Below are 23652 nucleotides of genomic sequence, written 5' to 3' on the forward strand. Positions count from 1 at the left end.
TCTATTTTTATATCATAAGCAGGAGGTTATTCAGCTGAACAGATAGCATTCATATTTCTTATTTTAGTATTAAATTGAAGCCGGGCTAACAGTAATTGTAGAAAACAGACAAAAAAAACGTACACACACACTCCTCCCTCTCTTTCTCCCTCTCAAACACACCTACCCAGACATTTAATCTTTCCAAATTAACAGTTGGACAGCCCTGCCAGCATCTGAATTCTGAAATGCATATAGAATATTTATTTTCCTTGCGTGCTGTAACCTTTTTTACTGCACGCCTATAAAAAATTGAAGCCGCATTGCAAAAACCTTCTTCCCTAGTACACAACTGGATTGGAAAAAAAAATACCCGTGTGAAAATAAAATTATACATTACGATAATATGAAACCAGGAAACGTATTTACAAAAATCACATCACTTCATCCTGAGGAGGTAATGATCACCTCTAACCCAAAACTGACTCACGCAGAAGCAAAAGTTTCTATTTGTATCAAATCAAAACCCTTTTCTTAATGACCGTGATTTGATTTGATTTGTCACAGTCCAAACTTGCTCCAAAGGAGCTGAATTCATAAGCAATCCTGATGTCACATTGGTTCCAATTTTGGACACCATCTCAGATATTAATAATTTCGGAACATTACTATCCCTAACCCTTCATGCTTATAAATTCAATTGCAAATGAGTCTGGGTTACAGAAATATATTTATATCCAGGGGTTGTTCAGCAACTGAAGGCAGCAAAACACTACAATAATCTCTCAGGTTTCTGATGGTTTAGGAGTTACAGGGAATGCAAGCTTTTCAAAACACTGAGTATTAAAATCATCAGCACCATGTAGTGCTGCTTCATTAAATTAATGTGTGTTCACATTAATTTAACAGATCAAATACCTGTCAATTTGATTTGCAAGGGACGTTATTTTCAGACGGTGATTCATCTCATTTTAAGTGACCAATTCTCTGCTACTTTTGAATTATTATTTATGACATGGGTCTCTCTTTACGGGATATTATTTTTTTTGAAAAGACAAAACCAGCTGGAACTTCTACGGGCAGAATAAATATTTAACAAGCGAAAAACATGAAGTAGAATGAAAGAGAAGGATGAATAGCCATATCCATGTTGGTTTTAATCCACGATAATCACAAAATATACTTCCAATATCTTTCGATATTACTTGCAACCTTTACTTCCCAATTATCAAGTCTATTTCTTGTAGGCAGCATTCTGGATTTGTCTTAAAAGTTTCAATGATTCCCATGTTAAGGCTACAAAATTTGTGACTGAACAGTTACTAGAACAAAGTTTTAGAAAAACTTGGTTTCCACTGCAGTTGTGATCAGTGCAGCAAAGTCACAAAATCGAGTTAATTATTTAGGATAACATCGCAGGTCCCACATCATTGTCAAGCAAGCAACAATCACACAGTTTCAATTCAAGAATCAGTAAAATAAAATTACTACAGAACCCTTAAATTTCTGCTCAGAATCTCCACTCCTTGTTTATTAGTCGAGTTTGCTATGGCAGAATCTCCTAGAACCTGCTTAAACCGGTGGAACAGCTTGCCACCAGAAGTTGCAGGTACGCCATCACTGGAAGTTTTTAAGAAGAGATTGGACAACCATTTGTCTGAAATGGTATAGGGCAATGATGGCTAACCTTTTTGGCGCTGAGTGCCGAAACGGGGGTGCGCGCTAGCACACGCGTGAGGGAAGAAGAAGAAGAGCAGCTGCCCGGCGAGCATGCGCGCGCCAGGAAGATGATCCTCCGATTTCCGGTGCACGCATGCGCACTGGCCACCTGGTCTTCCGGTTTCTGGCGCACATGCACACACGAAGACCAGCTGGCCAGTATACATGCGTGTGCTGTAGCCCGGAAGATCTTCTTCCCGGCGCACGCATGCGCACCAGCCAGCTGGTCTTTGGTTTGTGGGGCTCTGGTGCAAAAATGGAGAATGAATGAAAGGAGGCGCTGACACACGAGACTGAATAGGAACTGTGTGTTAAATAGTAAGGTATGTAAGACCAAAGAATTCTACCCTACGTTACCTTTGAATTTTCCTCCAGCTGTAGTTCTTTAGCGATAGCCTCATCATTGATGGTGGACTCCCTGCTTTGCCACGGCTGCATCACATCGAAAGAAGAACCACAATGAGATTAGTCCGATGTTCACGTCTACATTCTTCCAGTAACTCAGTTAAGGTGATAAGAGTTTAAGGCTGACTTGCTGTTTGGCTTCTCTATGGGACACATTTCCGAATTACTGCTCTCATGTTCGTTCGGTCATTCATTTTTATTTTTATTTTTTTACATTTATACCCCGCCCTTCTCCGAAGACTCAGGGCGGCTTACAGTGTATAAGGCAATAGTCTCATTCTATTTGTATATTTTTTACAAAGTCAACTTATTGCCCCCCCAACAATCTGGGTCCTCATTTTACCTACCTTATAAAGGATGGAAGGCTGAGTCAACCTTGGGCCGGGCTCGAACCTGCAGTAATTGCAGGCTTTTGTGTTCTTAATAACAGGCTTTACCAGCCTGAGCTATCCGGCCCCTTCATTCATTCGTTCGTTCGTTCAATTTATATGCGGCCCTTAACTCTGCCAAGCGATTCTGGGTGGCTTCCAATACCGCAAATGGCAGAATACAACAATTGCAGGATCAAAACACTAAAAACGACAGACGTTAAAAAGTTCAGAAGACAAGAATTGAGGTCTAATTTAACCGGATCACAGAATATTGTTTTCTCTATAGATAGTCCTCGACTTACAACAGTTCATTTAGTGACCGTTCAAAGTTACAACAGCACGGGGAAAAAAGGGACCACTGACCGTTGGTCACACTTTACAACCATTGCAGCATCCCCATGGTAATGTGATCAAAATTCAGACGCTCGGCAATTGACTTATATTGATGACGGTTGCAGTGTCCCGGGGTCACATGATCCCCTTCTGTGACCTTCTGGCAAGCAATGGGAAAACCGGATTCATTTAACAACCAGATTACTAATTTACCAACTGCGGTGATTCACTTAACAACGGTGGCAAGGAAAGTGGTAAAACGGGGGCAAACGTTTGGCGTAGCAACGTAAATTCTCGGCTCAGTTGTGGTGCTAACTGGTGGGCTACCTGTATTCTGTGTACAATGATGTGTGAATTAGGAGAATTTCTGGCTCGCAAATACTATCCATCAGCTAGGAGAACAAAGTAATATCCTGGCATAACTCACTTCTTTTCGTTTGCTTGATACCAGCTTCTTCTCCGACCGTTGAATGCTACCAGTCCCAAAGTAATCAATGAGGGAGGTCGGGGTCAGTTTCACAGGAGATAAGGGTTTATTTTTGACTTTTGGTTTGGAATCTGGCTGGGATGTTCCCGTCGTTTCTTGAGTCCCCTTCCCCGATTTCTCAAGCTGCTTAACTTTCGGAGGGGCTTTTTTGTTAACGAAGTCCTCATCTTCATCTGAGGGGCCAAAAACAAAGGGGCAGTGTTTAATGATTTCCTAGGAACAAGACGCAAGGTCACCAGGAAGCGGGTTTGAAGCTTGGTGTGTTTTTTTTAAAAAAAAAGAAAAAACAGAATAGAATAGAATAGAATAGAATAGAATAGAATAGAATAGAATAGAATAGAATAGAATAGAATAGAATGTTGTGTCTCGCCCGCCCCCCTCTCTGCAGCCGGGCCCCTCTCATCTCCTGTTATCTCAGCCAGAGACTGATAATGCAGACAAAGGGCCTGGCATGCCTCCAGCCCCCAGTCCTGGCACCATGCCCGGACAGACTGAGCAAATAACGCCCCCCCTCCCCGCACAGCGTGTGAGCATGAGGAACATGAAGCCAGTCACGAGCTGGAACTGCCGGCAGCTGGAGGGTGGACAGATCCACGCTTCCGGAGAATGGAGAGGCGACGTCAGCAAAAGGAAGGGAGGGGCAGGCCTGGATAAGTGCTGAGTCATGGAGCCACACCCCATGGCCTATATAAAGGATCTGCTTTCTGGCATTGTTTGAGTCAGGCAAAGTCTAATCCGGATTGCTGAAGTCACACCTTGGACTCCTGCCTGCCCTGAGAACTCTGACAGGAATTTGGCAAAGCTGCAGAGGCTTTGTGGCCACGCTTGATACAGACTTCCCAGACCCGGCCGTCACAGGAGGAGTGGGACACGACAAGAATAGAATAGAATAGAAATAAATGGAATGGAATGGAATGGAATGGAATGGAATGGAATAGAATAGAATAGAATAGAATAGAATAGAATAGAATAGAATAGAATAGAATAGAATAGAATAGAATTTTTATTGGCCAAGTGTGATTGGACACACAAGGAATTTGTCTTGGTGCATATGCTCTCAGTGTACATAAAGGAAAAGATATGTTCATTAAGAATCCTAAGGTACAACACTTAATGATAAAAAAGACGTGAAAGCAACTGATCGGGTCATACAATCCCTCGTTCAGACTTTTCTGGGTATATCGTCCTCTGACAAAAGAGGGGGGGGGGAAATCACCTTTATTTGTTCAAATAGATTCTGCTTTTAAAGTTGATTGGGGAGGGGTAACAGGTTCAGGGGCAAAAAAAAAAAATCTCCTCCAGGAAATGCTTTAATTTTTAGCCGCTGACTAAAAGAAGAATTCCTAACAATTCAAAATGGGAAAGGCATCGTGTCCGGAGTTGATTCGGGAATATTCGGGATTTAGTATTTACGCCCCTTCAGAGAGAACCATCAGTGACATCTCCATTAAAAAGGCATATCGACCCCAAAAAATAAATGCTCAAAACTGGCAGTCAAGTATCCTCTGCAGAATCGTTTTGGTTCTGAAAATGAGTATTTTCAGCTCCAGCTCGAAATACGATTAGACCTTTTGTTCAATCACTGCCCTCCAGTCCACGATAGACAAAGAGGCTTTCGTGCTTTCCTACGGCGATGTTAAAATTGCATGTAATTCTAGCATGAGTAATTCAAGTAATGGCTGTCTTAAGGGAAATGTCAAACTCTCTAGGCTATAATAAAAACATACAATTGATCCCCTGAATCTATTCAGGCCTTCGTCTCATTTTGTTTCACTCTAAAGCAGGGGGCCTCCAACCTTGGCAGCTTTAAGACTTGTGGACTTCAACTCCCAGAATTCCTCAGCCAGCTTTGCTTCTGGGAGTTGAAGTCCACAAGTCTTAAAGTGGCCAAGGTTGGAGACCCCGATCTAGTCCTGCCCAAGCAGGAGACCCTGCATCTGCCTCTACCTAGGATCGAACTCACAACCTCCCGATTTATGAGGCAAGAGCTCCATCTCTAGGCCACTGGGTCTTGTCTTGTCTAGACTCAAGGCCATGTCATAAATTTGTACAGGTAGTTACTTACTTACAACAGTTTGTTTAGGGACCGTCCAAAGTTACAACAGGCCTGGAAAAAGTGACTTATGACCATTTTTCACACTTATGACTGTGGCAGCGTTCCTCATGGTCACGTGATCATAATTCAGCCTCTTGGCAGCCGGTTCATATTTATGACTGTTGCAGTGTGTGAGGGTCACGTAATCCCCTCCTGTGACCTTCTGACCAGCAAAGTCAATGGGGAAGCCAGATTCACTTAACAACCGTGTTTCTCACTTAACAACTGCAGTAATTCATCTAACAACGGTGGCAAGGAAGGTTGTAAAACAGAGGGGAAAAAATTCACTAAACCCATGCCAGACTCGGCACAATTATGGTCGTTACGGTGAGGACTACCTACCCATGACTGGTAGCAGGCAAAACGGTTGTCAAATAAAAGTTGATAATTTTTCAAAACATCGCCGAGGGCCAAGAGGCATAATCAGCGGTTTTAACTGACAGGTCATTTATTCTTATCGCTAGACGAAAATGTATTCTGACTTCACAACTGGCCTCGACCAAAGTTTCTGCGCATATGTAGAAATCCACTTCCGAGAGCTCAAGGTTGCTTACAGTTAAGACAAAAGGAATCATGGAGCTGATTAAAAAAAAAAAAACAATGTAACCGTAACTTTCCGCCTTTTATCTAACGGAGATAGGTGGCCCTTTGATCATCATTAAGATTAAAACACCCTGGGAACAATACGTTCTTCGTGGGGTCTTCAGACCAAGAGTTTTTTTTTATTATTATCTTGGAATGCAAAGGGATTGCAAGGTTGGGGAGGGAGGCCATCACTCAACGTTTCCTGAGATTTGCAAGCGAGAGGAGGCGGCTTGGAGGCAACCTCCTCCTGCACCTTTGCCCTCCTGAATTTCACAATCGGCAAGGAACACAACAGAGTCGTTGCAAAAGTCCCCTCGCACCCTTTTGAAGGCACAAAAGGTCCCACTGGCGAGGTTCATCTCAATCTTTCTGTACCATCCTTCTAGCAGAGCTAGTGAAGCCCACGTGGGCAAGATGCAAGGTCTCCTAGGACAGGGGTCACCAACCTTTCGGACCTCAGGGACCACTAAATTCATAATTTTAAATCCTGCGGGCCACTAACATGATCTGCCTAATGACTGGCTGGGTGGGCGTGGCTAGGTGGTCATGTGACTGGGTGGGCGTGGCCAACTCGATGTCACTCATGTCGAGGGGCACCTCCCCAGCCGCTACACACCCCTCCCTCCAAGCCACTCCTCGTCTGCCCACCCGGGCTCATCAGGGCCCCAACAGGAAGCAGTTATTGGAGCTAAGCAAACACCATGAGAAAAGAGTTGGGAAAACAGCTCACATCAAGTTGGATCTGACCGAGAAAGGGGCTCGGCAGAAGCACCTCACCGAGGACTAGGAGCATAGGCTTCCCAAGCAGAGGGAAGACCTGAGGGAGTGCAAGGCCAGATACCAGCACCTGGAGGCTTAGCAGGCTGAGATGGTCAGCCAGTTCCAGGCCATGATGCAGTCCCACTGGAACAAGCCCTCCGGCTCTTCCCTCCAGCCTTCGCCCAAAGCCCCCCACCAGGAGGCTGAAGCAGACCCCAAGTCGGAATTTCTGCTCCCCTCTGCCCCATACAAAAAGACCTTGAAAGGGGAGACTCTGCAGCAACAAACGTTCATTGCACGCATCCGTCCCGGGGGCCATAGTTTGAGGACCTCTGATTTAGTGCAATATTAAAAATGTAAATAATTTTTCTACGGACCACCAAAATTTTCTTGCGGACCACCAGTGGTCCACGGACCACCAGTTGGTGACCACTGAACTAGATCGTCCAAAAAGTCAGACTGCAAATCGCAATGACGGGACTGCAAGTCACTATGTGTGCATACACACACATAGGTGTATACGTATGTTTGTGTGTGTGTGTGTGTGTATCTATGTATGTGTGTATGTATGTATATGTATGTATGTGCATACACAAAGAGAGGGGGGACGGGAAAGGGAGGGAGGGAGAAAAAGGAGGGAGAGAGAGAGAGAGGAAGAGAAAGAGAGACAGGGAGAGAAGGAAGGAGAGAGAAAGAGAGGGAGAGACAGGGAGTCTCCTGCTTGAGTAGGAGTTTGGACTAGAAAACCTCTAAGATCCCTTCCAATTATTCCATGTTCTAAAACCCTCCAGTCTTAAAAGGTTTTGAAACTGGCACACATTTCTAGACATTCTGACAAAAAAGGTCTCAGAAATTCCAAGAGTTATTAGCTATCTCTGTTTAAATATACAGTAATTTAAACAAATCTAATGCTTACTATACATTTAATTAATTAATAAATAAAAATAAAAAAGGGTTTTGGCTTAAAGAGGCCCCAATAATTAGCTTCGCATAGCACTCTTCAGCCAGAGGCAAACCAAAGACATTATATATGCTCAACAATGAACCCTACCAACTAGGTGGGACTTAATCCCAAACCCACTTTGATTCAGAGATAGGACAAAAGTAAACTGGCATTTATATTTAATCTTGTACCTTAATATGCAAAAAGGCTGCATTCAATGTATCGACTCGTTTCTTCTCTGACTTTAAGTAACATATTCATACCAGAAAGATCTTTGTCTGATCTGAGATCTCCTTTCTTAAAACTATTTCCCATGCGTAACATGCTTTCAATGTCATCTTTCATGAATATTTCCAAGAGTTAATAAATGCACTTTAAGCAGTCAAACAGCACACAACTAACAAGCAAGGGCATTCCCACAGATGCACACACACACACAAAAAGAATTACAGAAAATAGATGAGCGTGAGAAAACATCAAAACACCTTTTTTTTAAGCACAGGTAAGTCTTTGTTTACCAACCGGAATCTGGGATGGGGAAACTACGTCACTAAGTGACACGACTGTAAAACGAAATGTCATTCAACCAGAAGGACTTCCAACAGTTCCAGCTGTGGTTGTTAAGCCAATCTATCGACGGTCATTCAGTGCGATACCGAAGGATTGTGGCTTGCAACTTTTCGCTGGCTTCACCAGACTTTGCTTCGCAGAAGCAGCTGTGAAGGTTGCAAATGCGACGACAGGGCCACAAAAAGTTGCGACCGTCGTTAGGCGTGCACTGCAGTGCACAAATTGCATTCACGTGACTGCCTGGAAACTTTATGAAAGCCACAAGTTCAAGGACCGTAAATTTACTTTTCAGCACCGTTATACAGGTAGCCCTTGAGTTACGACCACAATTGAGCGGAAAACTGATGTTGCTAAGTGAAATATTTGTTAAGTACTTGAGTTTGCCCCGTTTTATGCCTTTTCTCGCCACAGTTGTTAAGTGAATCATTGCATTTGTTAAGTTAGTAACTGGGCTGTTAAGTGAATCCCCGCCCCCCCCCCCCGGGTTGACTTTGTTGTGAGAATGTCACAAAGGGGATTGCATGACCTTGGGGAGACTGCAACCGTCATAAATGTGAGTCAGTTGACAAGCATCTGAACTTCGATCATGTGACCATGATTGTAAGTGTGTAATGGTCGTAAATGTGAAAAACAGTCATAAGTCACTTCAGTGCCGTTGTAACTTTGAACGGTCACTAAGTGAACTGTTGTAAGACTGTTGTAAATTGAGGGCTACCTGTAATTTGAAACAGTCCTTGAATGAATGGTTGGTAAGCAAGGACTACCTGTAAACTATATTGATAGTAACAGAGGATTTCAAACAATGGCTGAATTCAGGACAGCAGGTTTTGTTTTACAAGGATACATTTGTTTTTAGAATTTTTTTAAAAAAAATCAAGTTCAACAGTTACATGTAAGGAAGATAATTACTAAGCCAAGCTAAGTCCACTTATTCATCAAACACAAATCTATTTCTGCACCAACTTTGTAATATACCACAAATTTAATTTCCTCAGCCATCATTTTACAGTATGACTTCGATTTTAAACAAATCCCCAAAATTTATTTCCAGTGGAACATAAATCTCACATTAGTAGATCTTATGGAGGATTACCTGTTTCTGAAACGTAAGCCACAGGATCTGTCTTTAACAGCTTAGCAGATTTTGCAGATAACTTTCTCTCTGGTTGCTTAGATTTTTTGATTAATGGTACCTCCTCTTCGGAATCTGAATTAAACAGCATTATTTTTTTTTTATGTATGCATCCACAAGCAAAAATACTCTGAGACAAACCCTTCCAGGTCACTTTAGATTTAGACCAGTGGTTGGTCTAAACCAGCTGTTCTCAACCTGTGGGTCGCAACCCTGTTGGGGGTCGAATGACGATTTGCCAGGGGTCGCCTAAGACCATCGGAAATATGGGAAGTAGAATAGAATAGAATTTTTATTGGCCAAGTGTGATTGGACACACAAGGAATTTGTCTTGGTATACTTGCGAGTCGAAGAATCGCGCTCCAATGGTTGACTCCACAAGCCAGCTGCAGGCTCTTCAAATCGCTAGCCAAATTCGGCTTCAGGCGCGATGAATTAAAAAAGAGAGAAATCTTTGCTCTGATGTCTCCCTCTCAAGCCAGCTGCAATCACTCCCAATCGCTAGCCTAATCTGGCTTCAGGCGCGATAAACTTGACAGGGGAGGAGTCTCCGCTTTAATGCCTCCGTCCTCAAGGCAATCGCAAGCAGTTCAGATCGCTAGCCAATACGGCTTCAGGTGCGATAAATTCAAAACAAAAATAATTTTTTATCTCTTTTATCTATTTTATCTATTTTATCAGAGATAAAATAGATAGTACTAATCCCACCCGCTGTGGAGGAGCAAATAAAATGGGGATTTTAAATATGTGGATGCTTCGAAATGGCGTGGTTGATGTGTGGAGAGAGGTTAAAGGAATTGAGAGAGTATATACTTTTTTTTCTAAGATATATAATACATATTCTAGAATTGATTATATTTTTCTTTCTAAAGATTTGTTGAATAATGTGGATAAGGTAGATGTGGGAATTTTTAAAGATTCTGATCATGCAGAAGTTATGGTGGACTTAGATTTTAATTTTGAGAAAAAAAGAAGCTATTGGAGATATGACGAGAAATTGTATAAAAATGAAAAGGATAAAAAATGGATACTTAAAAAACTGGAGGAAAGTTGGAGATTAAATGATAACGGGGAGGTTAAATTTGAAATTGTTTGGGATGCGATGAAAGCGGTGTTTAGAGGGGAGAGTATTAAATTATCAAGTAGGAAATATAAAAATTATAAAATTAAAATGGAAAGAGATAAAAATCAGATTAAAGAATTGGAAAATCAATTTTTGCTTACTAAAGAAAAAAAATTCTTCAGGAGCTTAATATGTTAAGAAATAAAATGATAGAAGAAGATACAGAGTTAGTAAAAAGAAATTTGAGATTTTTAAATAGGAATTTTTTTGAATTTAGTAATAGAAATTCTAAATTATTGGCAAAGATGGCGAAAGATAAAAGAGAGAAGAGAGAAATTGGAGTTTTGATAGATGATAGAGGTATAAGATGTTATAAAATTAGAGAAATGTGAAGTGGTTAGAAATTTTTTTCAGAATCTATATTCAAAGAAACCAATTAATCGGGGAAAATTGCAAAGCTATTTAGAAAAGTATGTGGTGAAAATTGATCAAACATATAAGGAATTGATGGAAGAAGATATAACACAAGATGAGATTAATGGAATAATACAAAAATTAAAATTAGGGAAAGCTCCAGGTGAGGATGGATTACCTATTGAGTTTTATAAAGAATTTAAAGAATTAATAATACCAAGATTGCAAAAATTATTTAATGGAATATTACATGGTGGGGAAGTACCTTCGTCATGGAATAGAACGGTGATATCCCTAATTCCTAAACCAGATAAAGATTTAGAAAGGATTGAGTCCTATCGGCCCATTTCTTTAATTAATCAGGATGCAAGAATTAACAAAATATGAAAAAGAATTGATTAGAATTATGATTATAATAGGTAGAATTATAATAGCTAGATATTGGAAACTAGATGTGATTTTTAGAATAGAAGAGTGGAATTCTGAAATGTGGAAATTAGCTTTAAATGATAAAATGACATGTGATATTAAAATTAGAAGTGGTGTGTATAAAGAAGATTTTTTCTGGAAGACTTGGAAACCATTTGTGGACTTTGCGCTTGGAACATTGGACGCTTCAGTACCTGTACCTCGAGAACGTGGATTTTGGCAATCATGAGGATATATCCGAAGACCCAAATCTTCCTTTTATGTATAGCACAAGGGTGTAATAATGTATTTTTTTTGTTTGTTTGTTGTAAAAAAAGTAATAAAAAAAATAAAAAATAAAACAAAAATAATTTTGCGGTTGGGGTCGCCACATCGTGGGGAATTGTATTAAAGGGGTCGCAGCACTATAAAGGTTGAGAACCACTGGTCTAAACCTTTGCAAATTTAAGATATCTGGACTTGAACTTCCAGAAATTCCCTGCCTAGCCTAGATTACCTGTCAATATTTTCTACTGAATTATAAAGTACTATAAAATACAAAATACAAAGTAAATAGAAAAGTAGTGGGGAGAAGTGAGGAAGGGTAAGAAAAAAAGAAACAGAAGTATTGACTTCCGACTGTCTCTGTTGCAGTAAAAATAAGGCATTAACACCAAATCACAACTTTTTGGTTTTTCATAATAATACGAAACAAGCCATTTCTATAAAGATTTATCAATCAAATCGGTAAAACCCAAAATCGAAGTTTCATTCTTTTCCGCTTCAAGACAAAGTTCAGAAGCGGTCTCCAAATGGAAACAAAAGTTATTTATGTTCATTTCTTTAATCAACCTGGTTGATTTTGCCATTTCGGCCAACTCCATCAATTTCTGCGACTGTTTATCCATGGAATCATGGAATGAATTGATTTGATAGGAATCAAAGTGTCCTTCCATTTTTGTGCATACAATAGTCTTGCTGCTACTGTCAACATATATAACAAGCAAAATTCCCAATTTCTAGCTTAGATTTGAAGGAGGATGTTTACTAACTAATTACGACTAGGCAAATAGAATTTTTTAAAAAAAAAAAAACCTGAAAATCGAATTTTTGAGCGTTTTTAAAATTAATTTTCGCAAGCAGATTTGGGGGGGCAGGAATTTTCAAGAAACAACTTCTCTGTGCCACTGACTCTAGCCTCCACTAGGCTAAAATTCTTGTCTACAGAAAAGTACCATGATAATCAAATTCATGCAATGCTTTTAAAGTTCCAATGCCTTTAAAAAGTGCTATATAGCCAGAAACAACTAACACGTGTGGGGGGGAACCTTTACCTTTATATATTCACAGGGATCTAAACAGAAATACTGACTACTGTAAACTTATTCACTTGGTATGTATCTGAAGATGTTTTTTTTCTTTTCATATTTAAAATGTTCCGGAAGATTGCGTTGGGGCTAAAAAACAGCTTTTAAAGCACAGCTGATCGTCGGAGGGAGCAGCAATTAGAAAAGCAGGCAAAGCACGGAAGATCACATTGGGGCTGAAAAACAGCTTCAAAAGCACAGCTGATCGTCGGGGGTGGGGGTGGGGGGCTCCAGTGACTAAAGCAGGCGAAGCGTGGAAGGGATAAGACAAGGCAGCAGCTTTTCCAGGTAGCCATTTTGGGCACCACGCATCGTGTTTTCAGCCTCCAAACGCGTCGCGTTTTCGGGTGGCGATCTGCTTTGGCGATCCCTACAGCCTTGAAAGGCTCTCAAACGGAGCGTTTGGAGGCTGAAAACGTGATGTGCAGAGCCCCAAAACACAAGCCGTTGTCAGTGGCAATCTCTGCAGCCAGGAAGAGAACGCTCAGAGGCTGATGGGTAGGGGCTCGGTAGGCAGGCGGGGTTACATTTGGAGTATAAAATGCACCCAAATTTTCACCCTCTTTTAGGAGGCAAAAGTGTCTTATATTCCGAAAAATACGGTAATTACATTGTGAATCCAGGGATGCCTTAATTCTAAATACACATTCTATGCGATTTATGAACGGAAATTATTGGGAAAAACCTATGGAAAGTTTCCAGTTGTCTTTCCAGGAAAACCCTAGGAAAAAGAAATCATTGTAGCGATGTAAAATAAACCTGGAATGATAGGTATAAGGCTTACCTGAATCATAGATTATCCTCTTTTTCTTGTTTGCCGGTTTTTGCTTGAAATCCTCTTCGTGAGGTGAACTTTTCACCTATGGAAAGTGGCTTTGTTATTCGTCAGAACAATTCTGTCGATATTAACTCATTTATGCAATGCTGCATGAATCAATAAACTTATCTTGTATGGGACCCATTTTCATCACCCTAATCCAGGTGTCGGCAACCCGCGGCTCCGGAGCCACATGCGGCTCTTTGGGCCCCCTGCTGTGGCTCCCTGTCCCGTCATCACTGGTTGACCCCGCCCCTTGCCCGTTTTATTTTTTTAGATATTTCTGGAAATCCAGGCTGGCTGGGGAAAGATCCCCAGCCGCGGTGGAGGCTTCCTCTTGTGACCCCCTGGTGGGCTGTGGCTGAGCCGGCAGCATGCGCACGCGTGGAGAGACCTTCCTCAAGCAAGCGCCAAAATGCAGGAAAGGAGCGCGCAAGGCAGGTGTCCGCTCACTTAAGAAGGGTCTCTCCATACGTGCACAGAGAGAGAGAGAAAGAAAGAGAGAGATAAAGAGTGATACACAGAGAGGGGGATAGATGGGAAAATAGGGAGTGGGACAGAGAGATACATAAGGGGGTAGGGGAGATAGATGGGAGGGAGAGAGAGAGACAGAGAGAGAATGGTTTTGTGGCTGGGTAGGCGTGGCTAGGGGGGTCATGTGACTGGGTGGGAGGGAGTGACATTGAGTTGGGCACGCCCACCCAGGTTTTGTGGCTCCCGTGTGTTTGTTTTTTTTCTGTGGGAAACGGGTCCAAATGGCTCTTTGGGTGTTTAAGGTTCCTCTTAAACCTTAAACACTGGGGCCTCTGGTGGCTCAACAGACTAAGTCTGTCTGTTATTAACACAGCTGCTTGCAATTACTGCAGGTTCTAATCCCACCAGGCCCAAGGTCGACTCAACCTTCCATCCTTTATAAGGTAGGTAAAATGAGGAACCAGATTGTTGGGGGCAATAAAAGTTGACTTTGTATATAATATATATACAAATGGATGAATTCTATTGCTTAACACAGTGTAAGCCGCCCTGAGTCTTCGGAGAAGGACGGGATATAAATTCAAATAAAAAAAAAAAAGGTTGCAGACCCCTGCCCTAATCAAAGTATTCATAGTAAGAGTTAGGTCTGCCTCTTGGGAAGGTCTAGCACTCCTCCTAAAACACCAAGCGATCACCACCCAATTCCAGTGCCTATTCTTCCATCCTGTGTCCCCCAAGGTGTGGGTGAGGGACACACACACATTGGGGGACATGCTGGGCCCATAGGAGGTTTCCCACCCCTTGGTCACGTCCTCCACCCAAACGTGGGGTGGGGGTGCCATGGCCGGATCCTCCCTGGATATGGGGTGCAGGGCTGATTCACCAATCCAGCCCAGCCGGATTGGGGGCCACTTTCTTCTCAATCAGAGGAGCTCTCGTTCCAGCCCCTCGGTGTTGTCACAGCTTTTGGGTCTGGGGGCTTGTTCTCCTGCTTGGCAGACTTCATCACTGACTTCGCAGACTACATCACTGGAGGCTTTCAAGAAAAGACCGGACAGCCACCTGTCTGAAATGACTTAGGGTCTCCTCCTTGAGCAGGGGGTTGGACTAAAAGACCTCTTAAGGTCCCTACCAACTCTATTCTGATTGACTGATCCTCCGCTAACCCACAAAACATTTATTTGATTTATATAGCTGCCAATCCCACAAGGAGACTTTGGTTGGCTTACAACAAGTAAAAGCAACACAAAATATAAATTTAAGGACAGCAACATATGAAGCATAATATCTCTGAAGTATAAAATGATCCAGCTGATCATCAGCGAAAGTCTCGGCAAATTAAACACTCCAGAAAAAGATACTGCTGCAAAAAGATCATAAAGCCGTCATCAAACTCTGAAATATTTGAAACTAAACATTATATGCTCACCTTGATTTCTTTCAGCGTCGATGTTGCCCCTGAATTCTTCTCTTTATTCTGGGGTTTTTCCTTTCTCGCAATGCCACATTCAGGTTTCTTTCCTGGAGTTACAACTCCAAAGAATTTACGGATATCCTGGTAAAAGAATCCGTAAAGCAACGTCAAATTCGATCTTTTCTTCTGCAAAATTTCAGGACATACATTTGGCATACAATTCCTATCGCGAAGCATAAATGCCTGTTGTTTAAGAACTGGACTCAATTTTATTTTCCAATTTATTGAGAGTACTGTAATTTGCTAGCAAATTTAAACAGTCTAACACTCAGCTGTATACTGTAAATCCTTGAATCAATATGGTCTGCAATTTAATCAGTGCTTAGGAAAATTTTTTAGCCCTTTGCTCTAAATAAGTTGGGGAAGGGAACACTATTTAAGCCATTTATGTTCAAATGTATAGGTGCAATCTTAACAGATTTTTGATGGTTAAATTTTCAATATGTCTTTGGAATAAGATTGTTATTAAAATAAGTTTTGGCTCAAGACTAATGTGCATCTTAAGTAGGATTTAACAAGACTTTTAAATAGCAGGTTAAAGACCCTAGACATATATCTGGCTAAATTGTATTTACTTTGTGAGGATGGCAGCTTTAACCCATCAAATTTTCAACCATACCATTGAGGTTTCATTTTAATACTTTCATTTTTTGGGAAGTAAGATATGATTTCTCTCTTATTTGGGCCTGTTTAAAGAGCAACACCTTTGAAATCTTGGCAATTTTTAAAAGCCAAATATATTAAATCGGGGCTCATTGCTACTTGCTTTGAAAACTGTTAGCCACACCTAATAATTAATTGCTAAATGATTGCATTTTTTATTTTACATCACGTAAGTCAATCCTTTTTATAATTTAAATTTGAAAATATCAGGGAAGATGTTCCTTTGGAATGCCTAGGCTAAGAAATTAGTACATTAAATGCACAGATTTTAATCAGTACTTAAAAATGATTACTTTTTGTTTGATTCACATTAGCTTGAAAGAAACTGATATAATTGAAGTATGTATTAACTACCAGTGTGCAGCATGGTTTAGGTGCTATAGAACCTCCAAGAGTCCACCTACACTTTAACAAAATCCAAGAATGCAATTTTATGAAGTATTAGAAGGTGAAATTAAATTTACCATCAGTTGTATTTGATTTGTAGAAGGAAGAATTGGAACAATATTGAATTCTGGAAAATCAATGGCTCCATATATTAAAAAAATGTGAACATATGCTTCCGATGATTTCTGAGTGAGTTCATCGAAGACAAATTTCAGATCTATTGGACCACCCAGAAATGTGTAAAAAAAGAAAGGACATTAGATGTCTTATAATGTAACCAATAATTTAAAAAACAGGATGAAGGAACTGTAAGTGATGTAATGTAGTCATGGCAAGGGCAAGGATTGGTACTGACAAGAGAGACTAGATATTCAGGGGGATGGAAGGATAGGTTCTGTCTCAATGGTGAAATGTAAAATTTGTTACTACCGGTTCTGTGGGCATGGCTTGGTGGGGGTAATGTGACTGGGTGGGCGCAGCCACCTTTTTTTTTTTTACTTTTAAAAGCGTTTTTTCTATCTCCTCTTCAGCCGAAGAGATAGTAGAAAAAATGCTTTTAAAAGGCTCTGACGAACCCAGCTGAGTTGCCTGATCGTCAAAAGGCTTTTGTTTTCTTTTAAAAGCATTTTTTATGCCTTTAAAAGAAACAAAAGCCTCTGATGATCAGGCAACTCAGCTGGGATCGTCAGAGACTTTTAAAAGCATTTTTTTAACAACCTCTTTGGCCGAAGAGGTTGTAAAAAAATGCTTTTAAAAGACTCTGACGATCCTAGCTGAGCCGCGCAATCATCAGAGGCTTTTTTTTTATTTTTAAAAGCATTTTTTCGGCCGAAGAAAAAATGCTTTTAAAAGTAAAAAAAAAAAAAACACCTCTGATGATTGCGTGGCTCAGTTGGGCATGGGGGCGGGGCGGGGCAGGGATTTTTGCTACCGGTTCTCTGAACCACCCACTGCCATCGCTACTGGATCCGGCGATCCGGTCCAAACCAGAAGCATTTCACCCCTGGTCTGACTAGATGGTGGGTGGGTGGGGGGAGGAATGGAAGGATCATATTTTTTTGTAGTCATCTGGTTGTTAGCAACCTCCCTGAGAGCTCTTAAAGCCACTTGAGGGTTTATCTTTGCCCTCAGGGTCACCTGAATGGAGTGCAATTGGTTGTGGAGCATGCAGCACTCCCAAGCTCCATTTTCACTGGCAGAGCGCTAGGGCCACCACAGGCGCCCTGACACAAGTGAGGTTCAGCTGGCCACGCCCACCCTGGTCATATCCATCCCCCCACCCCCAAGGTCAAACACAACCCTGATGCGGCCCTCAGTGAAATTTGAGTTTGACACCCCTGGCATAAAGCATTACTACACAATCCAAATTTAATCAGCTTAACAAATGAATGAAATCTGTAAAAGTATTAATTATTGTATAATATTTTTTCTATTAATTAGAAAGGATATTTTATATTTAGGATATTTAATTAGCACCACATATTTTGGGACTTTTTGTTTTGGATGTATAACAATTATTCAGTATTTTTTCTTTTGTATTTCTGTAGTTTTGAGAAATAAAATTAGTAACAAAAAATTACTGAAACTTATTACTTATTTCCAACTAATATGTTTACTGAGGAATTGTTCTATTGGATAAAAAAAATGGGACTGGGCTATACAGACAAGCAGCTAATCAAACAGTAAAACAGTCAGTACTATTTCAGTTCATAATTGAAAAACATAGGTTGAAAGATAGACTCATTAATTCACACAGAAAGCAAATAATTAGAAAGATGTGTTACAACAGCTCCTTGTGAAAAATTTCTGGACATGGAAAAATTGCACGGAAACACAAATATATGCATTTCCAGAGTGTAACTTGCAACATATCAAAGTATAATCTGTTCATATTTTCATTCTCCATGGCTTCTGCAAACTGTGAATGCTATGTCACATAGGCCAACAAAATCTCCTTAGTTATCCTTCTACTTCAAAAGCAAAGTAATCATTCTAATACTTCCAAATCAATATGTACATATTAAAGTGCTTAAATATGATTCAGTATCAGATGCCACTCAGTTAAAGTGCCTAGCTATCCACTGCATTTTATGGTAGCTACATGCTTTTGAGGTGATGATCAAAAAACCGGTCATATTTATTTACCTTATACTATATTATCCTACAAAGAGATTTAAATGAATTCTCATAACCAATTATATATTTTGCATCTTAGGCAGATGGTCATTTAGCCCTGGATGAAACTATCAAAGTTTGAGAAATATTTTTGCAATTCCTTTTTTTATATATATAAATACAGCATGCATATGTTCTTTTTAGAAAGGTAAAAAATAATGGTGCAAGTAAAAAATAAACTAACTGATGTGTTTCTCCTCCCACATTAGAAACTAAAATGTTTTCCTCCTGATTTTACCAATTTTATCAGAGCACAAAGACAAGATTAAAGAAATGTGCACCAGTGAAGAGAGGAATGTGTGGTTTGGCACACATCTGTATTTACAAATAGAGAAAAGCTAAATGTTGATAAGAGGAAAGAAGCCCTTTCCAAATATTACTTAACAGAAAAAAATTAAGTACTGTAAATTGAAGTAGGTATCAGATAAACTGTAATTATTCCAAAGCAATGAGAAAATATCCACTTTCCTACATGGTCATTTTTTAAAAAGGTGGATAAAAATATTACATTGCAGTTTAATCTTTTCCAGATGCAAAAGAGGCACACTAATGCTTTGTGTTCTGTACTACATAAAATGGCCACTAACACAGCAGAACCATTAGTTTGATCCTGTGCTCAGTTTGCTACTATATTAGAGAATTAGTTGACATCATGAACATCCTTTCTCACCCAATTACCGTACATACAGTTGCACAAAATTGCACAAAACGTTATCACATTTGAGATTTTAGAATATCAAAATATCATAAAAATCTAAAATTTTAGAATATCAGCCTGTCTTGAAGGTTGCTAGCTTCTTAACAGAAGAGACAAAGGTTGTGAAACCACTATCTATATTTAATACAGCATACAATTATTGTACCTGCAAAAAGGTTAACAGCCATGTTTACCAAGAAAGTCATTCCTACTAGGTTCACAAAGGCTTGCTCGTAAAAATGCATGCAATTCAAGGTCTAATCTATCGGTACTGATAACAGTCTGTATCCTTGCCCTATATCCTTCTGAACCCAGACAATTATTGCTAACTGATGAGCGGAGAATAACTAGAGAAAAACAAGGTTTGACAAGCCACGTTTGCAACATTTCTCATGCTAACATCTCAAAAGCAACAAACAAGCCACTTCTAAACACAAACACCATTTTCCCGAACGCCATCACTCTACTAAACAAATAATTCCCTCAACAATGTCAAACTAGTTACTAAGTCTGCATGGTTATTAATCTTCTCACCTTGATTCTTCATGAATGTATCTTTTCTTTTATGTACACCGAGAGCATATGCACCAAGACAAATTCCTTGTGTGTCCAATCACTCTTGGCCAATAAAGAATTCTATACTATTCTATTCAAATTTGTATTCATTTTAAATTTAAAAGCATTTGTGATCATTTCCACCCCATTCTATTAAGGGAGGATGTCTTTTTATCCATTAAACTGAGCATCAACTGAAGAAAACACAGACTATTGAGGACAACTGATCTCATCCTAAACTGTTTTGGCTAAGTTATTTTAGAATTAAACAGGACAAGGGAGACAATGAATCATTCCTTACAAATTGCTAGAAAAGCAAAGTATATAAAAGCTAGATGTAGGCAAAACTTAGCTCTTCGTACTGACAAATACTTCCAATTTGCAGCCACTAAATAAATCCAAATGGCTGAAATTGACCACACAAGAAATTCCAACAAGCTCTGATTTGCAATGCAAAATAGGTGGCCTGTGTTTGTGCAATTTTAGCAGGCAATGAGAACAGCACTGATATACAGTATCCTTATAAATAAGGAGAACGGGGCATAAAGATATATATGATATATATATCATATATATATATGATATAGTGAACCCCCACTAGCAGTTAAAAAGGAAGAAACAGCTGCAATCACACATTGCTCCCAGAAGCACGAAGCTGAAGCCTGAAGATGACGAATGAGACTTCGTCGAAACGTCGCCAAGACACTTCCAATTTTACACGGGAGAAAACCCGAACAACCAAAGACCTATATATATATATATATATATATATATATATATATATATATATATATATATATATATGCGCAGAAAGAAAAGGTATCACTTTGGGAGGGGGATATCCTAAATGACAGGCAGTCCTCAATTTATAACTGTTCGTTTAGTGACCGTTCAAAGTTACAACGGCCCTGAACAATGTGACTTATGACCGTTTTAACACACTTACGACCATTGCAGCATCCCCATGATTATGAAATCAAATGCTTGACAATGGACTCATATTTATGACGGCTGCTGTGTCCCGAGGGTCACGTGAGCCCCTCTGTCGACCTTCTGACAAGCAAAGTCAATGTGGGAGCCATTCTCACTTAACAACCAGGTTACGAAGTTATCAGCTGCAAGGGATTCCCTTAACAACTGGGGCAAGAAAGGTGGTAAAAATGGGGCGGAGCCCACCGCACAAATGTCTCGCTTAACGACAGAACTGTTGGGTTAAACTGTGGTCGTAAATCGAGGATGACCTATAATTTTAGGAGACAAGAAACTGGGCAACTTTTAAGACCTGTGGACTTCCAACGCCCAGAATTCCCCAGCCAGCAAACAAACTTATACAAAGTCAACACCTCCCCCCCACAAAAAAAGAGGAGGCAATGGAGAATATCAGAGTTGGAAAAGGGTCCCTAAGAGGTCTTCTAGCCCAACCCCCTGCTCAAGCAGATCTAATGTAGACAAAAGTCAAGATACATGGATTGATATTAGGAAGGTTTGGCTTGGCTTTCTTTCCCCTGGCTTTTGGATTCCTGCTAGGACCGAACCCCAAATCTCTTTGCCGGATCCAGCCTGAGGGAGGATAAAAGAGGAGAGGTGGGGGGGGGGGAAAGAGGGAAACCAGAGCCCGGTCGAAGGTTAAAGGTCACGAGAGCGGCCTTCCCCTCTTTAAGGCGGCCAGCCTTGGTTCCCGAGAGCCCCTGACCGGTCCCGAGGGCCAGGCCCGGCCGAGCAAGCCAGCCACGGCCTCCCTCACCATGTTTCCGGCCTGAGGAGGCTCCGCTGTTCCCCTCACGACGCTTCCCGCCGCGGCGCGGCCATCTTGGCGCCAACAGCCCCCGGCGCGTGGGCGCGCTGATGACGTCACTACGCTCAAAAGCGCGCGCGCGGGGGAAAACGTTGCGCTCGTGCCTCTGCTGAGGTAAAAAGTGAGGCTCCGGCGGCTTTAGCTCGCTCTGACACCCCCCCCCTCATTCCCCCCACCGCCACCCCCGCCGCCGCCGCTCCTTTGACTCTCGTCCGTGAGGAAAACGGGCCACGGAATGGGATGAAGGGAGGAATGGAGTCGAAGGAAAAAGGCTGCCGTTCTCCGGGCGACCGCTAGGGGGACGCGAAGTTGTGGGTGGGGGGTGTCTCTGGCGGCCGGGTGTGGTATGGCAGCCAAGACGGCCCTGGCTCTTGTTTTGAAATCAGGACGTTTGAACGTTCATCCAGGGACAGTTCCCTGGAGGTACAGTATTAGAAAAACCACTAGGATATTTTATAGAATAAAATATAGCCCAGATTGTTTTTAGATAGGTAGATTAGATAGATGGTTGGTAGGCAGATAGATAGATGAATGGATGGATGGATGGATAGATAGATAGATATGGGTAGGTAGGTAGACAGTTAAGAGATGGTAGATAGATATGGGTAGATAGGTAGGTAGATGATAGATATGGATAGGTAGGTAGGTAGGTAGGTAGAAAGAAAGAAAGAAAGATAGGGATAGGTAAATAGGTAATAGATATGGTGAGATAGGTAGGTAGATAAGATAAATGGTAGGTAGGCAGATAGATGATAGATATGGGTAGGTAGGTAGGTAGATAGATTAGATAGAAAGAAAGAAAGAGGTAGGTAGGTAGATAATAGATATGGGTAGGTAGGTAGATAAGATAGATGGTAGGTAGCTAGGTAGATAGATAAATAATAGATATGGGTAGGTAGGTAAAGAGATGATAGGTAGATAGATATGGGTAGGTAAGTAGGTAGATAAGAGATGATAGGTAGGTAGATGGTAGGTAGATTGATAGATATGGGAAGGTAGGTAGATAGGTAGATAAGAAAGATGGTAGGTAGGTAGATAGATAAGATAGATGGTAGGTAGGTAGGTACCCATAAGATATGGGTAGGTAGGTAGGTAGATAAGAGATGATAGGTAGATATGGGTAGATCTTATTTGATGGTAGGTAGGTAGGTAGATAGAAAGATAGGGGTAGGTAGGTAGATAAGAGATAATATGGGTAGGTAGGTAGATAAGATAAATGGTAGGTAGGTAGATAGATGATAGATATGGGTAGGTAGGTAGGTAGATAGATAGAAAGAAAGAGAAAGATAGGGGTAGGTAGGTAGATAAGAGATAATAGATATGGGTAGATAGGTAGATAAGATAGATGGTAGGTAGATAGGTAAATAGATAATAGATATGGGTAGGTAGGTAAAGAGATGATAGATAGATATGGGTAGGTAAGTAGGTAGATAAGAGATGGTAGGTAGGTAGATGGTAGGTAGATTGATAGATATGGGAAGGTAGGTAGATAAGAAAGATGGTAGGTAGGTAGATAGATAAGATAGATGGTAGGTAGGTAGGTACCCATAAGATATGGGTAGGTAGGTAGGTAGATAAGAGATGATAGGTAGATATGGGTAGATCTTATTTGATGGTAGGTAGGTAGGTAGGTAGATAGAAAGATAGAAAGATAGGGGTAGGTAGGTAGATAAGAGATAATATGGGTAGGTAGGTAGATAAGATAAATGGTAGGTAGGTAGATAGATGATAGATATGAGTAGGTAGGTAGATAGATAGAAAGAAAGAGAAAGATAGGGGTAGGTAGGTAGATAAGAGATAATAGATATGGGTAGATAGGTAGATAAGATAGATGGTAGGTAGATAGGTAAATAGATAAATAATAGATATGGGTAGGTAGGTAAAGAGATAATAGGTAGATAGATATGGGTAGGTAAGTAGGTAGATAAGAGATGGTAGGTAGGTAGATGGTAGATATGGGAAGGTAGGTAGATAAGTAGATAAGA

General features: G+C 40.7%; 1 protein-coding gene across 2 annotated transcripts in view; it reads right to left on the minus strand.

Annotated features, from left to right (window-relative positions):
- The window catches only part of RFC1 (replication factor C subunit 1), a 50694-nt gene extending 28988 nt beyond the window's left edge, over positions 1-21706 (minus strand). Inside the window, exons 1-7 of one of the 2 annotated variants that reach the window (XM_058192540.1) lie at positions 21617-21699; positions 16523-16662; positions 15351-15476; positions 13415-13490; positions 9340-9453; positions 3235-3467; positions 2056-2130 (exon numbers count right to left, since the gene is read on the minus strand). In XM_058192540.1, coding sequence (XP_058048523.1) covers positions 2056-2130; positions 3235-3467; positions 9340-9453; positions 13415-13490; positions 15351-15476; positions 16523-16525 — 627 coding nt within the window. In that variant the 5' untranslated portion in view covers positions 16526-16662; positions 21617-21699. Of the gene's footprint in view, positions 1-2055; positions 2131-3234; positions 3468-9339; positions 9454-13414; positions 13491-15350; positions 15477-16522; positions 16663-21616 lie in introns of both variants that reach the window. The other variant, XM_058192541.1, reaches the window with a different exon arrangement.
- Positions 21707-23652: the final 1946 nt, after the last annotated feature.

The sequence above is a fragment of the Ahaetulla prasina genome, chromosome 8 (assembly GCF_028640845.1).
Source record: "Ahaetulla prasina isolate Xishuangbanna chromosome 8, ASM2864084v1, whole genome shotgun sequence".
NCBI lineage: Eukaryota > Metazoa > Chordata > Lepidosauria > Squamata > Colubridae > Ahaetulla > Ahaetulla prasina.